Raw genomic sequence first — 19,683 nt, 5'->3', positions numbered from 1 at the left:
CCACTCAGGCTTGAACGCCAAGTCTCGTTTTTCCCAGTCTGTGACCTGTCTTTCCTCATGAGCTACCCATGGTCAGGAAGAGGTAACTCCAGCAAGTTGCTGTTCTATCCTACTGACTGCTGATGCCAATCTGAAGACTGGGAGCTCTGAAAAGGCTTGCCTAGAAACCTGACTGTGTAAGGTGATCTCTGTTCCACTTCGTCTAATGACATGAGTCACTCTTCAAATTGCCAAAGCACCTTCATCTTGGGCACAATGCAAACAGTAACAAACAGAAGCTCCTGCTGATCTATGGCAATAGAATCATAGAATCCTTAGAGTTAGATTTTAAAGGTCATCTAGTACAACTCCCCTGCAATGAACAGAGACTTGCACAGCTAAATCAGGTTGCCCAGGGCATAGGCATCATTACTCCTATTGTGGAGCCCAAAGCAGTGATAGGTGGAAAAAATTCATAGAATCATAGAATCATTAAGGTTGGAAAAGACCACTAGTATCATCTAGTCTAACCACAAATTGATCTTGATCAAGAAAAGAGTCTTAGGCAGAGTTGGTAACAGAAATAACAGCATCTGGTTCTTCATCATATTCTCATACACAACTCATACATTCTTTTCCACTGGGAGACTTTTATCCATGCAGGTCTTATTTTACATAGATTACTGTGAGTCTGACATCAGTCAAAAAATCCCTGGTGTCCACTCACAAATTTAGGAGTCATTTATATCTATAGTAATAAAAGCTGTATGCTGTTTATTTAGCAGAGCTGTTCTAATGTGCTGTTTGTTGTTTAGACAGTCTGTATCTTCTTCATATTGTAATTATATTAAAAAAGAATTCTTTCCTGAAATAAAGAGGTAATCATTCACAAGAGGCATAATTATTCCATGTGGTGCAGGCAGGATGCTGCAGAAAGAGCTGTCTTCTTTATGCATAAGAGGCTTTTATTGCAAGTGTTCTACACAGTAATTAAATTCCTTTGAATGAGAAAGCTTGATTGGATTTTCTTTGGTTTACAGGGAGGAGTCTGAAAAGCAAGGTAGTTATCTCAATTGCTATACAATTTTGACATCTGTTGAAGGCTAGGGAAAAAGGTTCAGAGTGCCAGATTCCCATCTCCCTTCCCTTATGCTAGTGTTATATTAGCTGAACTCTGTTGAATTCAGCTGAATTACACTCTATTTGTATTTGGTGGGAATAAAGCTCAGAAACCCTTGGCAGAAAGCAGAAGGCTACCTGCATGCAAGCTGCGAGAATCCAAATTATCTAAGGGAGAAAAATATAGTTAGAGGAATGTTACATGCAGTTACAAAGACAAATGCCCAAAAGTGAGAAAACTTCACATTCATGGCTGTCGTTCCAATGGAATAATTGCCTTACAGTGAGTCCAGCTTCAGCCCAGAACAGGCCAAAGTTTTAAGAGGCAGCAGCAAGCAAATGAAAAGAATGATAAGCATACAGCAGGAGTCTGTATTATGGCTTGACATGTGGGCCAGGATGCTGGTGTGGCACAACTTTTGAGTATTTGAGTTGTCAGACTAAATCACATTTGTTTAATATCAACGATTACATGCAGCTGCAAAGGGATTTTTCAAAAGAAAATATGAAGAACGTAAATTAAAAGGAAAAGACTATTACATACAATCTCAGCATATATTAGCAATGGGGTTTGGGGGTTTGGGTCTTATAGCATAAATTACTGTATAAATTCATCCTGTTACTGAGTGTCAGGAGATGTGTGGCACCATACAGGTGATTTCATTCTGCTCGGATGTAGCCGGAGGACTGTACACGCAATAAGGACAGTGGCAATTTCAGCAGCTCAGAGAAACATCACAGGGGAAAAGGGAGGCACTTGCCTAATCTGTGGTATCCCTGTCTGCCTGATGCTGATGCTTTGTATCACCCAGCTGGAGTGGGAATCTCTAAGGCAGAGATAGCATGTATGTGTAGGGGCTGGATTCCTGAAGCTCCTCATCCTCACGCTGTCCATTAGACCTTTTGCTTTGGTAGTGTTCAGGAAGCACCATGAGGCAAGTGAACCCTGCCTTTGCATTCCCACCCAGTGGGAGTGGGAAGTAGTGTGAGAGTATTGCCCTAACCTGACGCCCAACAGGTGGGTTGCATCAAGCCAAAACTTTCCTGTCATGATTCTACTGACTTCTGAGAGATTGTGCTCCCCTTTATTGCTTATTAATTCTCAGAAAAGATGCCTCCTGGGTCCAGCCTACCTGTGCCATCCAGCTGTCTGTACAGGAAGTTTGAAGTGAAGCTAAATGTTGGTTCCATTTTACTGATTCTTTCTTTTCTTGCTGAGCAGAAACAGTCATCCCCGAGGATTATCTGGATCCAGCTAATATGAAGCGGTACAGTGCAGATCCTACTGACTCTGCCTTCAGTTGTGTGGGCTCCGTGTATGCCATGCGGCAGAGTCCTGCAGATGGACATCCTGCTGGAGGCTCCTCTTCCTCCTGTGGCCATCGTCCTGCTCCTGTGTCCTCAGGGAGGTCTTCCTCTGCTGGCCCGCGGCACCACGCCTCCAGCCCAACAAGGAATGGGATCTATTCTGAAGGAAACACAAGTGGTAATATAATATCTTCCTTCTAGCAATGTGTGTTGCTATGTTGGTGCCGTGCTGGGGTCTGAAGCCATTGCCAAATTTACAGGAAAGTTAGCAAGGTGCACTTGCACTGGCATGCACTCCACGCGTGCTTCCACTTAGAAGGAGAAATAATAACCTATGTAAACACAAAATCAATCTGTTCATCATTAAGCAAAATGGTGAATGTTTTCTAATGCTGTTATTAATTATGTAAACGTATGCATTATGTATAATCGAGTGGCAATCACAACTGCCATTATCAATTTACAGACATAAATATTAATACATAAGGCGTTCTTCCCCAAGATTGAGACTTCTTACAGGCAGGTTAATTGCATGAGAGCAGCTGTGTACAAAGTACCACAAAGAGCAAATTCAAATATTAGAGCCTATCAAACAATTTAGCAAAAGATTTTGCTTCCCAGATGTAGCCAACCTTACCCCTTGAAATACAAACTGCAGCAAATTTTATTTGAAAAAGACTGCCCAGAAACATATTTTTAGAAATCACCCGGCTCACTGCTCAAGGCTTTTTTATCCTTTAGGGAAGAAAAGTCAGTAGAAGTTTTATCTGCAGATCCAAGAGATGCCACAGGAATCACTGCTTTCAATAACCCTTCCACTCCCCTCTCTTGGTATTTTTGTCCAGCTATCCTCATAGGATTTAAACTCACTGAGTTGATCGCTCTGCCCATTAAGGGCACTCTGCTGGTGCCAAGCCCTCTTAAAATGGGACTCATTGCAAAAGATGGCTTCCCTCCAGGAAAGCTTTCCTGGCAGCTGAGGTGAGAGGAGCAAGTGGGACTACAGGGGCAGCCTGGTGTAAGGCAGAGAAGGGCAGAGGATGGGGTAGATACTCACAGTATCAGGAGAGAACTAGCTGAATCACAGAATCACAGAATCACAGAATCGTAGGGGTTGGAAGGGACCTCCAGAGATCATCGAGTCCAACCCCCCTGCCAAAGCAGGTTCCCTACAGCAGGTCGCACAGGTAGGCATCCAGGCAGGTCTTGAACATCTCCAGAGAAGGAGCTGAGACAGTGGCAAGCGTACTTTCTAATCCTGGACTGCATTTTCTCTTCTCCAGCTTTGTGCTGTATTCTGTTAGCCACGACTTCTTTCACCCCAGAAAAGACTTGGGTTCATCGAATGAGTTAGGTGATTCCCTGAACTTCTGCTAACTTTTTCTTTATTTGCATTTTTCAATTTCTCCATTAACGGGTCTTTATCAGTAGCCATTTGAATAGTGTCTTCACCCCTTACTAATTATTCAAACTTCATTTATGCATTTTTCATCTTGAAGGTAGATTTAACAAAGGAGTTGAATATCTCAGCCATTTTCAAGTCATTAATTTCTTCCCCTTCCTCATATATTAATGGAATCTACTGTCACTCCAGTTACTTTTTCCTCTTGATATATTTGCTGTAGCTTTGCTGGTTCCCCCTAACCTTTTTGTCCAGCATTGGCTTCTTACACTGCTTCTTGCATTTCCCCTGGAAACTGGAAGGGCTTCTGCAATGAGCCAAGATTTAACAATGTTGTTACTAGTTTGGTTTGAAAATCTTCATCATTCTGGATATTTCTTCGTAGTGTACAGGAAAATGTCAGAGCAGCTGAGACCGAAGTCCTGAAGTTCTGCTTTGCTGTGCATCTTGTCTCCAGCATGAGGCATGCCCCAGGGCAGAGCTGAGTGCAGGCACAGCAGTGCTTCCCCAGCACCCTCTCCACTTTCAGAAATTGGTGGCTGAAGGACTTTGAGCCAGAAGTGGTGAATTCATATTGAGTAACCAGTCGTAGGTTTTTCTCCCTTAAATTACCCAATGGCTTATTGAATACATCGCATGTTTTCAGCATTAATAATAACAACACCATGGTAAAGTTCCTGTGCTTAAAATTGCATTATATGGAGAAAAGCCTTTGTATAATGGATTTGAATCTATGTTCAGGAGACTGGAGCTTAAAATCAGGGCTTAATCTTGCTCGGCTGTATTATTTTCTCTTCTGTGACTATGAACGTCCCTGTTATTTTGGCCAGTTCAGCCATAAGGGCTCCTAAAGCTGATGGTTAAGAAGAGAGCATCACAAAAAAAAAAAAAAAAAAAGTTGTTGATCTATTGATAGCACTTATCTATAATTATTAACAGTGAGGGTATGCATGTGCAGGAATAAATACATCCATATAGAGATGAGTTTGTCATCAATGTCTCCAACAGGAGGATTAGCAATTGCCTGTGTTCTAGGTGCTCTGTGCACCTCTGAACATCTGCCCCAGTGATTTGTGAACGTTTGTGCCACCACCATCCCCTTTCCCCTGAACTTCTTCACTGCCCTGGATCTGCTTTCTCTGAAGCAGAGGAGAGCAGTTGGCTCTTCCCTACGGCCATGATGGTTTCAGTGACTGAGACGTACAACACAGTGACAACCATGAAGTCAGGGTGCCCACAGATTTATTACAGCAACCCTTCCATCCTTAGGGAAATGGTGCTACTTCCAGGCAGTCTGCTTTCATTTCCTTCTCCATTTGCCATAGTGTCAGTGCTGTAGCGCAGCTCTGTACTGCTGGAATTCCCATTGTGGATTTCTACAAAGTGCTGTTTGCTTCTCCTTAAAGGTAGAGACTCTGTTTTTTCACAGCTATCCTATTTTTCATGTATTTTTCTCTTTATACTTTAATAGTAATCACAACCTTTTAAATATGTATCTTCCCACGAATGCTTCAGTGCAGCTACGCTGGAGTTTGATTACTGTCTTGGCAAAATCTCTCTCAAAGGTCTTAGGAATCCGTGCTCTCAACATGGTGCTTGTGTGTATGCTTTTCCACTTTCTAGGGACAGTTCATATGCTCCTGAATCATAAACGGGCAGAGATGAGTAATTGGTGCATACATGCATCCGTTTTAATCCTCCTCAGTTTGCTTACTTAAAGACAGGGATGGACAGGGCTCATTAAAAAGAGGAAGAATTTATCTCCAAAACCTCAGGTCAATCCATTTTATTAATTGATATATCAGAAAAATAGCATGCCTTATTTATCAGGGTGGGCAAACATCGTGGCAAAAATCATAACTGCAAAACATATCTCAGCACATAGCAGAACAAGCTTTTCAAGGGGAATGGATGAGATTAAAACCCAAAGCTCTCATTAATGCGATTGGAAGCATGATGCCTAATTCTCCATGACTATGCTAAAAATTTCCAGACAAACAAACAAACAAAAAAATCTCATTTCAGAAAGCCAGTTGGGGCTACTAAGAGATAAACATGCACTTTGCTGTCATCGTCTGCCAAATTGAAGCTCTTACATCTGAGAAGGAATAGTCAAGGACATCATAAACCATAAACTTTTCCAAGCCTGCTTATATAAAGACAAACAAACCCTTTATCCCAAGTGTGAAGAATTGTGCGTTCAGCCACAACGTAACAGCCTCAACCTTGCCTATAGCCTGGGGACTTTATGCAGATTTTATTATCCAATATTAACAGTTAATTATTACCCCCTGAGGGTCTTTGTTAAAGAGACAGTCCCACTTGCTTAATACATTTTTTTCCTGACAGCATTTCAGGCACAGGGTTCGAAGGTTGTTTTTCACAGATGAATGCTGCAAGCACCTTGCAGGGGAGCCAGGCTCAGCACCTCCTCCAGGCAATGGCAAGGGAATAGAAGCTCAGCCCTGGTCCCGCTGCTTCTGTGTGCACAGCTTGCCAGGTTTTGAGGGCACTTTCGCAACCTGGAAGGTTCGACACCTGCACTGAGCTTTTCTTTTTCTTCTTCAAAAGAGAGACAAGGAGAGCCCCAGTAAGCGTTTGCCACCAGTTTATGGCTGTATCTCAATCAGCAGGGCTGCTCTGGCAGTTGTGGCATCATGTCCCCATGCCACACTGTGGGTGCTGCCTGCTGTCTCAGGAAGCCTCTCCTGCAGAGCCCTCCTCCTGTCCTCACATGCGGTGGGAGGGCTTTTTAAAGAAGTGTTTCCTATCCCTCTGTACCATTGAGGTCCTGCTACTTCGGCTTACTTTCAGTGGATCTGCTGCTCCTCATTAACTGCTCCAGTACGATCAGAGAGAGCCTTTTAAAATTTCATTCCCACCCCTTTTCCCTGAGGCAAAGAAATCATTTAGGCCTGCAGCAATATTAAAGTTCATCTGTCACTTCCTTTCCACTCTTATCTATCAATGGCCGCACTCCCTTGGGGCTCTGTTTGTTTGCCAAGAACATATTTAGGGAGTCCATTATTTATCTTCCCTTCTTTCACAGGTTTAACTCCACTTTAGCATTGTATTTTCTCATTGTGGCTCTGCAACCACTCAGCTGTTGGCTTTCCCTCCCTTCACCCTCCTTCTCAGGAACATCTGGAGCCTGAAGTGGGCTCAGAAAAAAGCCTGAGGGGCAAGAGCTCCGCCACTGGCTCCTTTGCACCAACACTGTCTTGCCATTGGCTTTGTTGGGTGTTGGGTGCCGATCTCATACTTCCAGCCATCCCTGCAATGGTCTCAGCTGGGATGCCCCAAGAGCCTTCCCCTGCAGGGAGCTCCTTCCCCATCCTCTCCAGTACCAATGCAGGCAGGAGGGGGAGTGTTTCCCTTTGATTACCTGAATTTCCATATCTCATTCCATTAATTTGACAATTTTTTTTTGCCACCTGTCAAAAACAGGAAATTGGATTTGACCTAGATTACGATCTCTAAAAATAATTATTGGTCCTGAGCACTCCCATCTCTTTGTAATCTGAGTATTCATTATCATCTTGATTAATTCTGATGACAGGATGGCATAGGATACCCAGGAGACATGAGACTTCCTCATTTATCTAATTCTTAGGTTAAATGTGAATACCTTCAGATAAGAAAAAATGTATAGTACTTGCCCTGCTGCCATCAAACACTTTTGTGCTTAATATAATCTTTTAGCAAAGTGATGCTATTGAAACAGAGAACTCGTGCCTTTGTGTAGGCATGAAATGATTTATTTTTTTCAGAAATAAAGAAATTGCACTTACATGGGTAAATTACAAAGTTAAGAAGTCAGAATAAATTAGGAAACAAAATACATTTTAAAAGAGATGGAAAAACAGATTGCTTCCAACCTCACCAGCTATGAACTGCATTTGAGATGTCTGTCTGCAAACTGATGGTATCCCAGTTTTACTGACAGCATTTAAAAGTAGCCACTTACATGCAAGGAAAATATCACAATTCATGAAAAAGCAGCAGAGAATATAGGACATGAACCTAGGAATATATATAGACTAAAATAGAGTTAATATCTATGCATAGTTTTTGTTTCTACGTGGTTCTACTGCGGGTGGGGTTTGACAGGATTACCTTCACTTGTTGGAGGCTGGAAGAGTTCTGGCCATGTAGATTCTTTAGAAAGGTCATTTTTATATTCCTCTAAAAAAATCAGATTTATGCTATTGTTTGCTAGACTGCAGAGCACTGAGTAGAGTTCACCCTGTCATTTCAACCTTTTCTTCTCACCCCACTTCCTTATATTACCAATATTTCTAATGCCCGCAGAGGCTCCCAGCTGCTCCCAGGGACTTGCTGCTTCCCTTTACCCTTTCCTGGCATTTCTGGAAGCAATGCATTTCTGGCAGAAGGGCATTTCTGGGCAGCAGTCACTTGGGTCCAGGGCTGCTCTCCTTTCACCTGGTGTGAACCCCAGGCAAAGCCGTCTCAGATTTCCTTGCAGTCATGCAAATTTAAGGGGAAAAAATGTGATCCTCGGTAGCGGCACAACATGTTCCCTGACCACACTATTGCTGTGGCATTAAAACTTCTGCAACCTTACAGGCACTGAGTAGCCTTTCAGTCTTCTCTCTGTTTTTCCCCTTGCCCTCGGTTCGTGGTGCCCACACTCAGCTTGTGCTGCTGGCATGTCAGACTGCAGCAGCCTCCTGCAGGTGCTGGCTCCTCCAGCTCCCAGGCAAGTCGAGGTTCTCTCACTCGTCCCTGACAAACTTGCTCAATATTACTGATGATCCAGGGGCTGGCTGAAATTGCCCCATACGTTTTGCACTCTTCATCTTCATCGCTTTATGCCAAAGAGTCCAGATGGTGTCTGTACCACTGTGTATTGCATTTATTCTGCGAGCAGAGCCCAGGGTCGCATGAGTCCATATGAACACAAATCCTCACTGTCTAATTAAGAGGACCTGCGGCTATTCCTTGTCCTTTATATCCAGAACAGTGACTTAGCAAATGAGAGTGTAATTATCATGATATTTACATCACATCCCATTATGAAGCCCATCGACCACATTCACACATTCATAGCGCTGCTGCTTTCTACAGTTCATCCTTTATAACTGCAAAATATACCTCATTACATTATACGGATGCGGATGCGGCAAGAAAAAAGGACCAATATGCACATAAAGCCATAATTGTGCATAGATGGGCAGACCCCCACTCACATAAATCAGCAGGGCTCTATTGAAGTCATCAGAACAAGGATTTACATAAGCCACCAACCCCGCCCACTGCATTTGCTCATACGCATTATCATGTTTTGAGCCACGCGTGGTATTCTCACACATTTTATGAACTCAGAATTTCTCTGGAGGGATCAGCCCTTCTTTCCTCAGCAGCTTGAAGCCATTCTGGCTCCCCTGCTTGCTACCTGGGGCCTCTCCAGGCTCCAGTTTAGCTATCCATGATCTCTCTCTGTTTGCACTCTTCTGCTTCCCTTTCTGTCTCCTGCAGTGCCTGCTTGCTTACCACCTACACCTCTCATTGAATACTGAACCTTAGCAGAAACTGATGAGCAAGTCTTGGCAAGTAACATCACATCCATTTCTGTGCTGCTGCCTGTGAATATAAAGTTTGCATTGTGTGGATTTCCTGTAACCTAGCATAATACAGTACTTGGGATAGTGAAGCAACGTAAGGGTATATGTATGTGTGCAAATTATATGCATCTAAGGCTAAGATTTATAATTCTGCAGAGACTGAGAATAAAAACATAAATGCACTTTCATTCTGATATGCCTTTATTCACTTGATTTAAAGCTACAGCAAGTCAAAGTGACCTTAAATCATCCAGGGCTTACACCATTAAAAAGTCACATGTGCAGTGTTCATCTCCATGTATTTTAGTAGATCTCCAAACAGGCATTCACTGGGGACCTTTAGATTCACGTGAGCAGAACATTCACTAGGAACCCACCTCTAAGCTTCAAGAAAAGACTGAATGTCTGGATGCAAAGAAATAAAATATTTGCTGTATCCCAATTTTATCTCCTAGCCTTTGCATTTAATGGCAAGCTCCTTTGTTTCATGCCTCCAGGTGGGAGGGTTGTGTCTTCTGGAGTCGAGATCCCCAATGTTTGCAGATCAGACAGCAGGGGCAGCTCTGTTTAAGAGGCTGGCAGCTGGCACATTGTTCCTTCCCCAGCAGGAACCTGAGGGTTTCATGTTTTTTAACACAATTCACCAGCTGGGATCATATCTCCTGGTAAGCAGTTGGATCCAAAACTGCCAAGTCCCTTCTCTCTCACCCCATCAGCTCAGGCTGATACGCACAGATCCAACATCCAACACGTGGGGCTGCTGCACTGCTGCATGCCCACAAACCAAGGAAATCACTGCATGCTTTTGTAATGTGCTGTTGCGGGCTTTTTTGTATCGATAGCCTCAAGTCCTTCACCAGAACGACAAGACGTGGCTCGGCCATCAAGCAAGAATCCTTTGACCTGGACCGTGGATGATGTGATTTGGTTTGTGAAGGATGCAGACCCTCACGCTTTAGGTCCTCACGTGGAGCTCTTCAGAAAACACGTATGTAAAGGCTGCTCTTAGTGCTTCTAGGGGATTTAAGTCACCTGCAAGAGAGACAGCCAGCATACCACGTGCGCCCTGTCTATGGCTGCTATAGGGTGTGCCTGTGCTCAGATGGTTTGAGCAAGGGGCCCTGCAAGGGGTTCACATCAAACAGGCGGCTAGGGTGAAGAAACATTCACTTATCCCTCAATAGTAAAATCCTAACAACATCTTTAGGAAATGCTCATTATTTCTTCTCACCATACCAACATAAATCATTATGCTAAACCTAACAGAAATCATACAGGATCTGGTGTTTTTTTTTTTCACTGTCAGATTGTGTGGCAAAAAAACCTTGCTTCAAACACTTCTTTTTTTTTCCAGGATACCTGTGATTCCTCTCCAAAGAGCTTTTTTTAAATATAATATATATAATATACAATATATAATATATTATATATATATATAATTTTTAATATATATATATATCTGTGGACATTTGGCAGCAGAAGCCTGAAACAGCCAAATTTGTGGACTTTTAATATTATGTAACTACATAACCAAATTTAAAGGACCAGATGACTTACTAGGGAATATGATAGCTGCCTTCATTAGGCCATCTCTTGTGAAGAAATCCTAATTAGTAGACTGTAAACAATATCTGATCAGGATTTTCTTGTTTTTGCTGGATCTGGTAGCACCACATATCACTACATCTTCAGCCTCATCCACCCTTCCTTGGCCAATTCAGAGCATGAGCCTTGATGGATGCTCACCACAGTCAGGGACTGAGACCATCTGACACCTGCAGGCAGGGCGATGGGATGAGGACAGAGCAGGCACAGCCATGCTAGGATCAAACCTTTGATTGCAGACCAGGTGCTAGCTTTCTTTCCCTGCCTTCTGCAGAGGAGTCAGATGGCCCACATTGGCCAAGTAGGTATCAGGAAGATAAATGAGGCACATGTAGACTTAAGGAAACTTGCTTTGACGTGAATTTTTGAGACTTGTAGAAGGAGCTGTGCACCAGTAGAGAGGATTGCCCTGGTCTGTGAAGTGCACACTCCCAGGTACACTGCCAGGAAGAATATTTAATCTTGGCTCATTGTGCCTGCTGCTCTGAAGCATGCCATCCTACAATACTGTCACTGCTCTGTGACCAAAGAGACCAAGTTAAATTGCCTCTGAAGACTGTTTCTGTCAGCCTTGGTCAAGCACCCAGCACCTCTACTCTAATACTGGGCTCTACTCATTATTGGTTTCCTTGTAAAATATGCAGTAGGTTTGAGAACCTGGGTAAGATTACCACACAACTCAATTCAATTGCACCTTGGAGTTATATATGCCCCTGCAATTTTTCAGCCTTCAAATCTCATCTGGATTAGCACAGAGACCCCAGGGGTGAGAGACAAGTGATTAGTCCATTAACCTTAGTCATATCTTCCTGTATATTCAATCTTTCTATGAAGCAGGTGCATAATTTACTTAGAAGCACTTACTGTCATTGACAAGGCCCAGTTGTCACCTGAAATTGTTGCTGTGGCAGTCAGCTCATCTGAGCTATGACACTGGGAGGGAGAAGATGGTGGGGCCACGAGGAGGGGAAGGGCGGGGAGGTATCCTGCATATTGACAGAAGAACTCTTTCCCTTTGCTATATTGGTCCATGTGAGCGCTGACCGCAGTGCCCAGAGCCATTCTGCTGGTTGTAGGGAGGTGTAGCCTGCACAGACCACAGCTTCGACACATGTCACAGGTTGTCTGTGGTTCTTGCTCTGCTCTCCTCACCAGAAGCAGAAGCTTGAATCAACCACCAGGTACAATTCTTGTGCTGAAGGGACGGGACTTGATCAGTGCCCACTCAGAACACGTGCAAAGAAACTAGCATGGGCTCAGCAGTACCCACTCTTGCAGTTGGAAGCTGTATGTTCATATTCCTTGTATCATTCTCTTGCAGCTCATACATTTGCTGTCCCCATCTCTTGCAGAAAAACAGCAGCACTCTAACTTGCAGTGGGCCAGATCTCAACTAATGTGTGTGAAACAAGCTGATTGCATTGAATTTAACAGCTCCAGATCTGACTCAAGATCTTCTACTGCAAACTGGGGAGCCATGTTATAGAATCCCACATTTTATTTATTTATTTATTTTTAAAGGGATGACAGTAATACTGGAGAGAAGCCAAGTCAACAATCTGTATAGGGATTTGGCCAATATGGGGGTATTTTGGATTGATTAAATATGAATTCTCCCTCTGGCATGCTCTAGTTACGGAGTTTAATTTTGACCTCTCCTCCACCATAATAGAGGAAATAATAAAATGTTGAACTCCACACTTAGAAACAGTTACATTCACACCAAATACCTTGACAGTGATTTTACCCAATGGCATCGCAGCTCCAGGAGTACGGTTTTTAAGCAAATATTAATTTAAATATGATACTTAATCTTCTTTTCTTTAGCTTCTTTAAAATAACGGGAAGGAGAGGAGGAGAGCAAAGAGAGTTTTTGTAATGGATGGAGTGGGGGTTGCAGAATGAAGAGCATCAATTGATTGAGTTAATCAGAAAGTGACCTTAACTGCTCATCAGCTAAATCACCTGCTGAATGGAATAATAATGATCAGGGCAAATTAGGATCCATAGTATTGCTTAATTAGTAGGTAATGGATCACAGAGGAAAAAAGCACTGTGAAAACCATCAAATAGAATATATACAGCATTACTGCTCCTGTGTGGATGCCTGCATTTATGCACTCATATTCATTAGTTATGTTTTAGCTCTCCAAGTAACAAAGTGAGGTGAAGACCAAGAGGAGAGTTATTATTTTTAAGCAGCTCTCCTAATACAGTTGGGGGGAAAAAAAAAAAAACAGGCAAGCTCAGAAACAGAAGTAGGGCATTGTATTTGGAAGCTTCTGTGCTTTACAGTCATAGGAGAACCTGCAGTGGAACAGCATCCACCTCTTTGTACACCAGTGCTATTTGGTGCTTAACACAGCATTTTGTAGTTACAAAAAGTTTTTCAAGCCAAAGGTCTGGTATAAACAGATGAACTTGGTGGCAAATGAATTATGGTACTACTGCTTTCAATTTAAGAAATTAATTGCATGTATCACTGGGTGTAAGTGTATTGAGGATACACGAAATATGCAGATAGCCAGGAACAAAGCTGGACCTGAGATTCAGAGGTGTGCTATTAGCAGTTCATGAGGCCGCATCCCTCCATCACTTGCTCCTTTCTCTTAAGATCAGTTTTCTCAGAACTGGGCTTAGAGCAAGTCTGATGTTTAAAAAAAAATCCTCATGATTTTGCTGTCAAAGAATCAAAAACACTGACAAACCTTACTGTTCATTGAAGAATAAGTAGTAATATTTGATTAAAAGCTCCTTTAGAGTTTCCTTTTATCCTACTTCAGCTTTCAATTTCTTAATGAAATTTCAAAATTCATGACATTTGCATCTATGATGTGCCGTTTCTGATTCACCCTGGGTAATGTGTCAGGATTACAGCACTGCCATCTTGCTTTTGTGGTGCTGGAAGCAGGGGTTTACATATTTTGATTCTCTTTCTCTCTTCTGAAATCAGGAGATTGATGGCAATGCTTTGTTGCTGCTGAAAAGTGACATGATCATGAAATACCTGGGGCTGAAACTGGGACCTGCGCTGAAACTGTGCTACCACATCGATAAGCTCAAGCAAGCCAAGTTCTAACAGCTTCCTGAACGACAGCAGAACCTAAATCTAGACAAAAAACTATAGGTAACATGCTGCCTTACAGAAATGCATTCTTTTGAAGATTGTTTTTCCCCTCTTTAACAAAGACTTTGTCTTTTTTAACATTTGTGCATCTTCGCAATTTTTTTAGTCCAATGGGAGCTTTTGGGCTGCTTTGTGTTAATAATTTGCCAAAAAAGTGTATAATTACAGTAATTATTTTGTACCATTAATGTTATTATGATTATAGTAAGTCCTATTTTTGTAATCAGAAGGGGGAAAATCATAAGCAAACAGTGACTGCTGGCAGAAAGACCGTTGGCTGCCTGCCAGGAAGGGATGGGGTGGGACACAGCGCTGCCTGGGCTGACATGTTCAGAGTGTTTGGGGGGAAGGGAACGTGTGCCCTTTGGTTAGCCAACACTGAACAGGAGCCACCCTGTGTCTTGCACTAAAGTCTGGAAAAGTTTAATTCTTCAGTTTGAAAGAAGAAAAAAAGGAAAAAAAGAAAAAAAATTAGAAGGAAAATTACGAGAGGAAAAAAAGAATTTTATTTTATGAAATAAAAAGATGGAAAAAGGTTTTTATAGCAGCTGAAGTACCTTTTCCCACTAGAGGGAGCAGCCCTAATAGACTTGAGGCTGGAGCTGTGACGACATGGTGCTTTCCATCTGATGAGCTCTGACCATCTGACTCTACTAACCAGCACATCTCTAAATACCCAGGAGGAATCGCAGGCTCCCAGCAGGACAAGCCGTCACCGGTTACAGTTAATTATTTCAAGAAAAGTCCCAATGCAGAAAGCGTTTCTGACAGGATGTTTCCTGTTAAGTTAAAGAGGGGGTGGATGGCTCCCACGGAGTCTGGCACGCTCAGCCATCATCTCCCCACCTTTCTGCCTGATGTATTGGTTCACAGCACTCAAAGAAAAGAAAAAAAACACAGAATTTCTGGGTTTGCTCTTGTTTGGCAGGTGGGAATATTCCCCATGAGGAAGGCACACTGCTGTGCACTGCAGCAATGGTTAGGGCCAAGGAGGGTGCTGCATGGCCACTGCCTGGTTGCACTGCTGCAGAAGACAATGCACACTTGCTTTCAGCATATGTGCATGTTTTCAAGTAGACTCAAGGTCTCCCTGGCCTCTTACACAAATATGAGAGGTGCTCGTTGATATTCTATGTAGCCACACCAAGAGAAAGGCAAGTCAAAGGGTGAGGAAGTGATCTGTGGAGTAGGTATGCCCTCATCTTCATCCTTCACAAATGGAGGATTATGAAGGGACACATCCATACAGTTTTAAACATTTGGTGCATGACAAGGAGTGGTAGCAAATGTTTGTTGATCATGTGGGTTGTTTTGAAGCTCACCTCAACAGAATTGGGTAACAGAGCTGTGATAATAGGCAAGATATGAGCATCCATTGCAGCTTTGGAATATAGCAGAATATTACAAAAAAATACCTCATGGAATGAAATTCATTTGGGTGCACACTGCTAGAATATAACTCCTATGAAAAGGTACCACTTCAAGATCTAATCCTGGAAATCCTTGATCCAACCTGGCCTTGCGTGCCTCCAGGGATGGAACACCCACAGCTTCTCAGGGCAGCTGTGCCAGCACCTCACCGCCCTCTGAGTAAAGAGCTTCCTCCTAACAGCTAAGCTAAACCATCCCTCTTTCAGTTCAAAGTCATTCCCCCTTGTCCTACCACTATTAGGCCATCCATGGTATGACTAATGACATCCCACAAGACTTTCAGTAAACTCCTGGGAACTATCCCCAGACTAACAAAGTAGTCCATACATGTTTGCAGAGTTGGATCTTGACGTGACTGGATGGCTTTCTGCAGATCTTGTCTCCATGTTAAAGCATTTATAAAATGAATAGCTGAAGTAAAGATGTTAAATGAAAAGTCACATGCTACCTAGGGACACAACGTACTGAACCCTACACAGGCTGATTCTTAGAACATGTATTTTCACTGTATTTTCCTGGAGATTCTGTAAACTCACTTTTTGTTCAGAGACTGGAAAAAAGAAAAAAAAAAAGATGCAGTGCTACAGAATTCCCTGAAAAAGGAATCATTTCCTTTCAGCTCTACATCTCACCCTTTTCTTCCATCTCCACCCTGCAGAGATTGCAGCTGAGAAGACTGATAACACCACAGCAGTGGCAACAGTGTTCATACATTTAACATGCTGGAATAGTTTTCATGTATGTATCTAATGTATACAGTCAATGGTGCTATCTCATTTGATATGGAACTTTTAGGCATGGCAGGCTGTTCCAGCCGTGATATTTAATGTGCCACCTTTTACAGAGGAGGCATTCAGTGACTTGGTTTTAAAAAAGTAAAGCTTACAAAAGAAACTCCATGCTGCATGTTTGGTTTTTTGGTGTTTTTGTATTTTTTCCCCCTCACCAAAAGGCAAACAGGAGATAATCATTACTGCAATTAGAACTAGTTCTTCTTCTCCTAAGTCTTGTCAGGGAGGTGGTTAAGACACCTGTGCTGTGTGGAGCGTGTCAGGCCAGGAGCAAGGCATGGAGAGTCACCTGCCTGTACGTAACACTACAATGTGATGGAAAACACAGCAATGACAGCAGGGTAGCAGAGTCCCAGGCTGCAGCAAGGACAGACAAGCTTAAGTGCAGCAGCTATAGACACAGAAACAAAAGGAGGGGAAGGCTGCTTACCTTTGGAAGGCCTCAGCAATCTCCAGTAAGAAATCCTCATCTCCACTGCCAACCCTTAAATGAGGTCTGGGAGGGGGTATATTCTGGCTCCACCCCTTCCCATCACTCAGGTACATTGCATGCACCTGAGTTCATTTGGTTTGGTCCTACCTTCCACCAGGTGCTCAAGCACTGTGGCTTAGCATTACTGTTACACTATGTTAGCTGTTGTTCACATACTGCTGGTATAAATTGCTTAGTTTGCTATTCTGTTCCCAGCTCTCACTTCAGACTGCATCCAACCACTTGCAGTTCTTAACTCTTCCAAACAGATGGGTGGATGTGTTTGTCCTTTGTGTGCAACGCATTTGCCTGTTCTCTGCTTTTAAATGCAGCTGCATTGGAAGGCACTTGGCTTGCTTTAGGCAGTTTCAATACTTCATGAGCCTTAGCTTTCAGAAAAACAAAAAAGCAGGTAAAGCCTGAAGATGTGGGGAGAGCTCTTCCATTGCTGAAGTGCCAGCTGCAAAGCATGAGAAGTAGCAGAACTGGTGGCTATAAAGCAGCTCTCCCATTGCCCTCACACTGACTGTCATGGCCCCATCTCCCACCCTGACAAATACCCCCCTCCCAGTCCTAACTGGGTGAGAAGTGCTCAAGGGAATGCTTCCACTGCTCTGAGTGCACTGTCTTGCTGGAGGAGCACAGTGCCCTTTGCAGCACTAGCAGCTCTGGCCACTGTGATTAATGCAGCCAGGCACCCTTGAGACGGGCTGCAAAACATCACTCTGGGTTGTTACTGCCCTGAAACAATTTGCTCAATTTCTACAGTTTGTCAGCAGTCTGTCAAGAGTCACACATCTTTCTTAAGAAAAAGCATATTGGTTCATTCCTACATAGACTTGGTCTCCACTTCCCCCTGATCCTCCCTTCATAGCTGGCATTATGGGGCTGCTGTGCTCACTTGCGCTGCATCTGTACCAACAGGCTTGGGGTTGCTAGGAAAATAGTTCACAATAAGCACTTTGGGGGCAAAAATCTTGGGAAATTGCAGGTCAGCAAAAGCCTCTCTTTTCTTCCAACATCTCTGTGGGCAGAACCTTAGCATGACAGCTGCAGAGCTGGTCCCAGGCACTGCTGCCCATAACTGATTGGATGGAGTCGTGTGGGTTTTCTTTTCTCACCAAGAAATGGAATCCTGAATCTACACCCTCTCACCAAAGAAAGTGGGCAGATCTCTGCGCACGTTGCCTCGGTCCTTGTGATAGCTGCATGCTGCCTTCCAATCCACTCTCCCTTCATGGACAATTGGAAACTGATTCCCCTGGAAATCTAAAATTTTGCTTGAGAAAAAATCACTTTTATTCACTGCCATGAGTTAAATATTATGGAAACATGTCTGCTAACAATTTGCTTTGTGTAATTTGTACTAATGCTAATAAGCAACAGCTGCAATGCTTCCTGCTGTAAATTCTTTTGTGGTTGCAGTGGTATTATCACATATGTACTTCACAAATATGATAGACTGTAGCACAGCTCTCTCCTTCTGGCTCTGGCTCCAGCAATTCCCCCTCCTCAGCACACAGCGAAGCGGACGTGAATTTACAGCCTCTGTTTCCTTTTGTCCAAGCTCCCCACCAGGTGCCTGTGGCCAATGGGGGTGGGGGGAAGAGGGTGCATGCACGGGGATGTCCCCCAGCAGCTGTGTTTACTGAGGTTTGGGCATAGAGGTTCTGCTCAGAGGCCGAGTGCAGAAGAAATAAGATTCACTCAAGAAACAGAAAGAAAAAATTGTGTGCAATGCTCTGCCACCATAAGGCTTCAGCTGAAACCCAAGAATCTTTCAACTGTAATCTTAAGAAAAATATTTCCCTCGCTCACAATGTCAAATACAGCACGTTAGGCCAAACCCAGGTCCCACTGAGGTCCACGTAAGTTTTTCTATTGAATTCATAAGACCGGAGCTTGGCTAAAAAAGCAGGTCAAGCCTCAGCCATGTCCCACAGTAACTAGAGCCTAACACGCAATCCCAGCCCCCTCACAGAGAGCAGAGACAACCACTGCTGGCCGGCCCCATGCCTCTGCCCCCAGGAGGGCTGCTGGTTCCTGGTAGAGAGCTCTTCCAGCCACGCATCTACCTGACCCCAACACTTTCTCCTGTTTGTTTGGTGTTGTAGCTGTAGGCTCTGTGGAAGGCAGTTTGCATTTTCCACTTAGCAGCAAACCAAAGCGCTGAGGATTTTCAGTCGTGCTGCTCAGCAGAAACTTGCCCTAATCTCAACATGACTTCACTGAGAGATTTCCACAAGTTCTTGAGGAGAAGCCCCCAGTGGAATTTAAAAATAAAACTTCTCAAAATCAGCCCTGCTGACCCATAGTTGTTGGCTCCTTTAGCATCCCCAGCACTTCATCATCCTTCAGACGGCTGAGACTCTTGGAAGTGCTGTAACCAAGCAGGACGTCGGGAAGGGCTCCATCTCTGACTGAAGTCTCACTCCTCTTGGCCTATGGGCAGCTGCCAAAAATCAGAGCTTGAGCCTGGACAGGACTGTGTGTGTGTGTGTCTGTGCGTGTGCACATGTTGCCAGGCTGCATGGGCAGGCTGTGAAGGGAATGAAAGTACATCAGAGTAGAAGATGAGCTTCAGAAAGTCCCTGTTGCACTGGTGTTCCCACATTTTGTGCCCTGCTCCAGAGCACGTATACAAATTGAACTTTCCCTGTGTAGAGCAGTACAACTTTATTAACCAGAGTTTTCTCCTGGTGCTATAAAGGACTGGCATCATGCTGCCTTCTTCTTTCTGAACATGAAATATGGGCAACCATCCTTCTATTGTCTCTAAAAGAAAATAGGAAAAAACTGGGGACCAAGCAATACAGGGATGAGAACAGAGTGGAGCAGTTACACAGCTTCCACTGGCTTTCAGG

At 43.5% G+C, this 19,683-nt stretch overlaps 1 protein-coding gene across 1 annotated transcript in view; it reads left to right on the top strand.

The window, feature by feature from the left end:
• Window positions 1-16,409, top strand: part of SCML4 (Scm polycomb group protein like 4) — a 55,933-nt gene extending 39,524 nt beyond the window's left edge. Inside the window, exons 6-8 of the mRNA XM_052690081.1 lie at window positions 2,321-2,584; window positions 10,236-10,381; window positions 13,952-16,409. Coding sequence (XP_052546041.1) covers window positions 2,321-2,584; window positions 10,236-10,381; window positions 13,952-14,077 — 536 coding nt within the window. The 3' untranslated portion in view covers window positions 14,078-16,409. The remainder of the gene's footprint in view (window positions 1-2,320; window positions 2,585-10,235; window positions 10,382-13,951) is intronic.
• The last annotated feature ends 3,274 nt before the right edge of the window (window positions 16,410-19,683 follow it).

The sequence above is a fragment of the Tympanuchus pallidicinctus genome, unplaced genomic scaffold (genome assembly GCF_026119805.1).
Source record: "Tympanuchus pallidicinctus isolate F22 unplaced genomic scaffold, pur_lepc_1.0 scaffold1, whole genome shotgun sequence".
Taxonomy (NCBI): Eukaryota; Metazoa; Chordata; class Aves; order Galliformes; family Phasianidae; genus Tympanuchus; species Tympanuchus pallidicinctus.
Note: the sequence above shows the minus strand (reverse complement) of the source record. Positions and strands in the feature narration are given on the sequence as shown.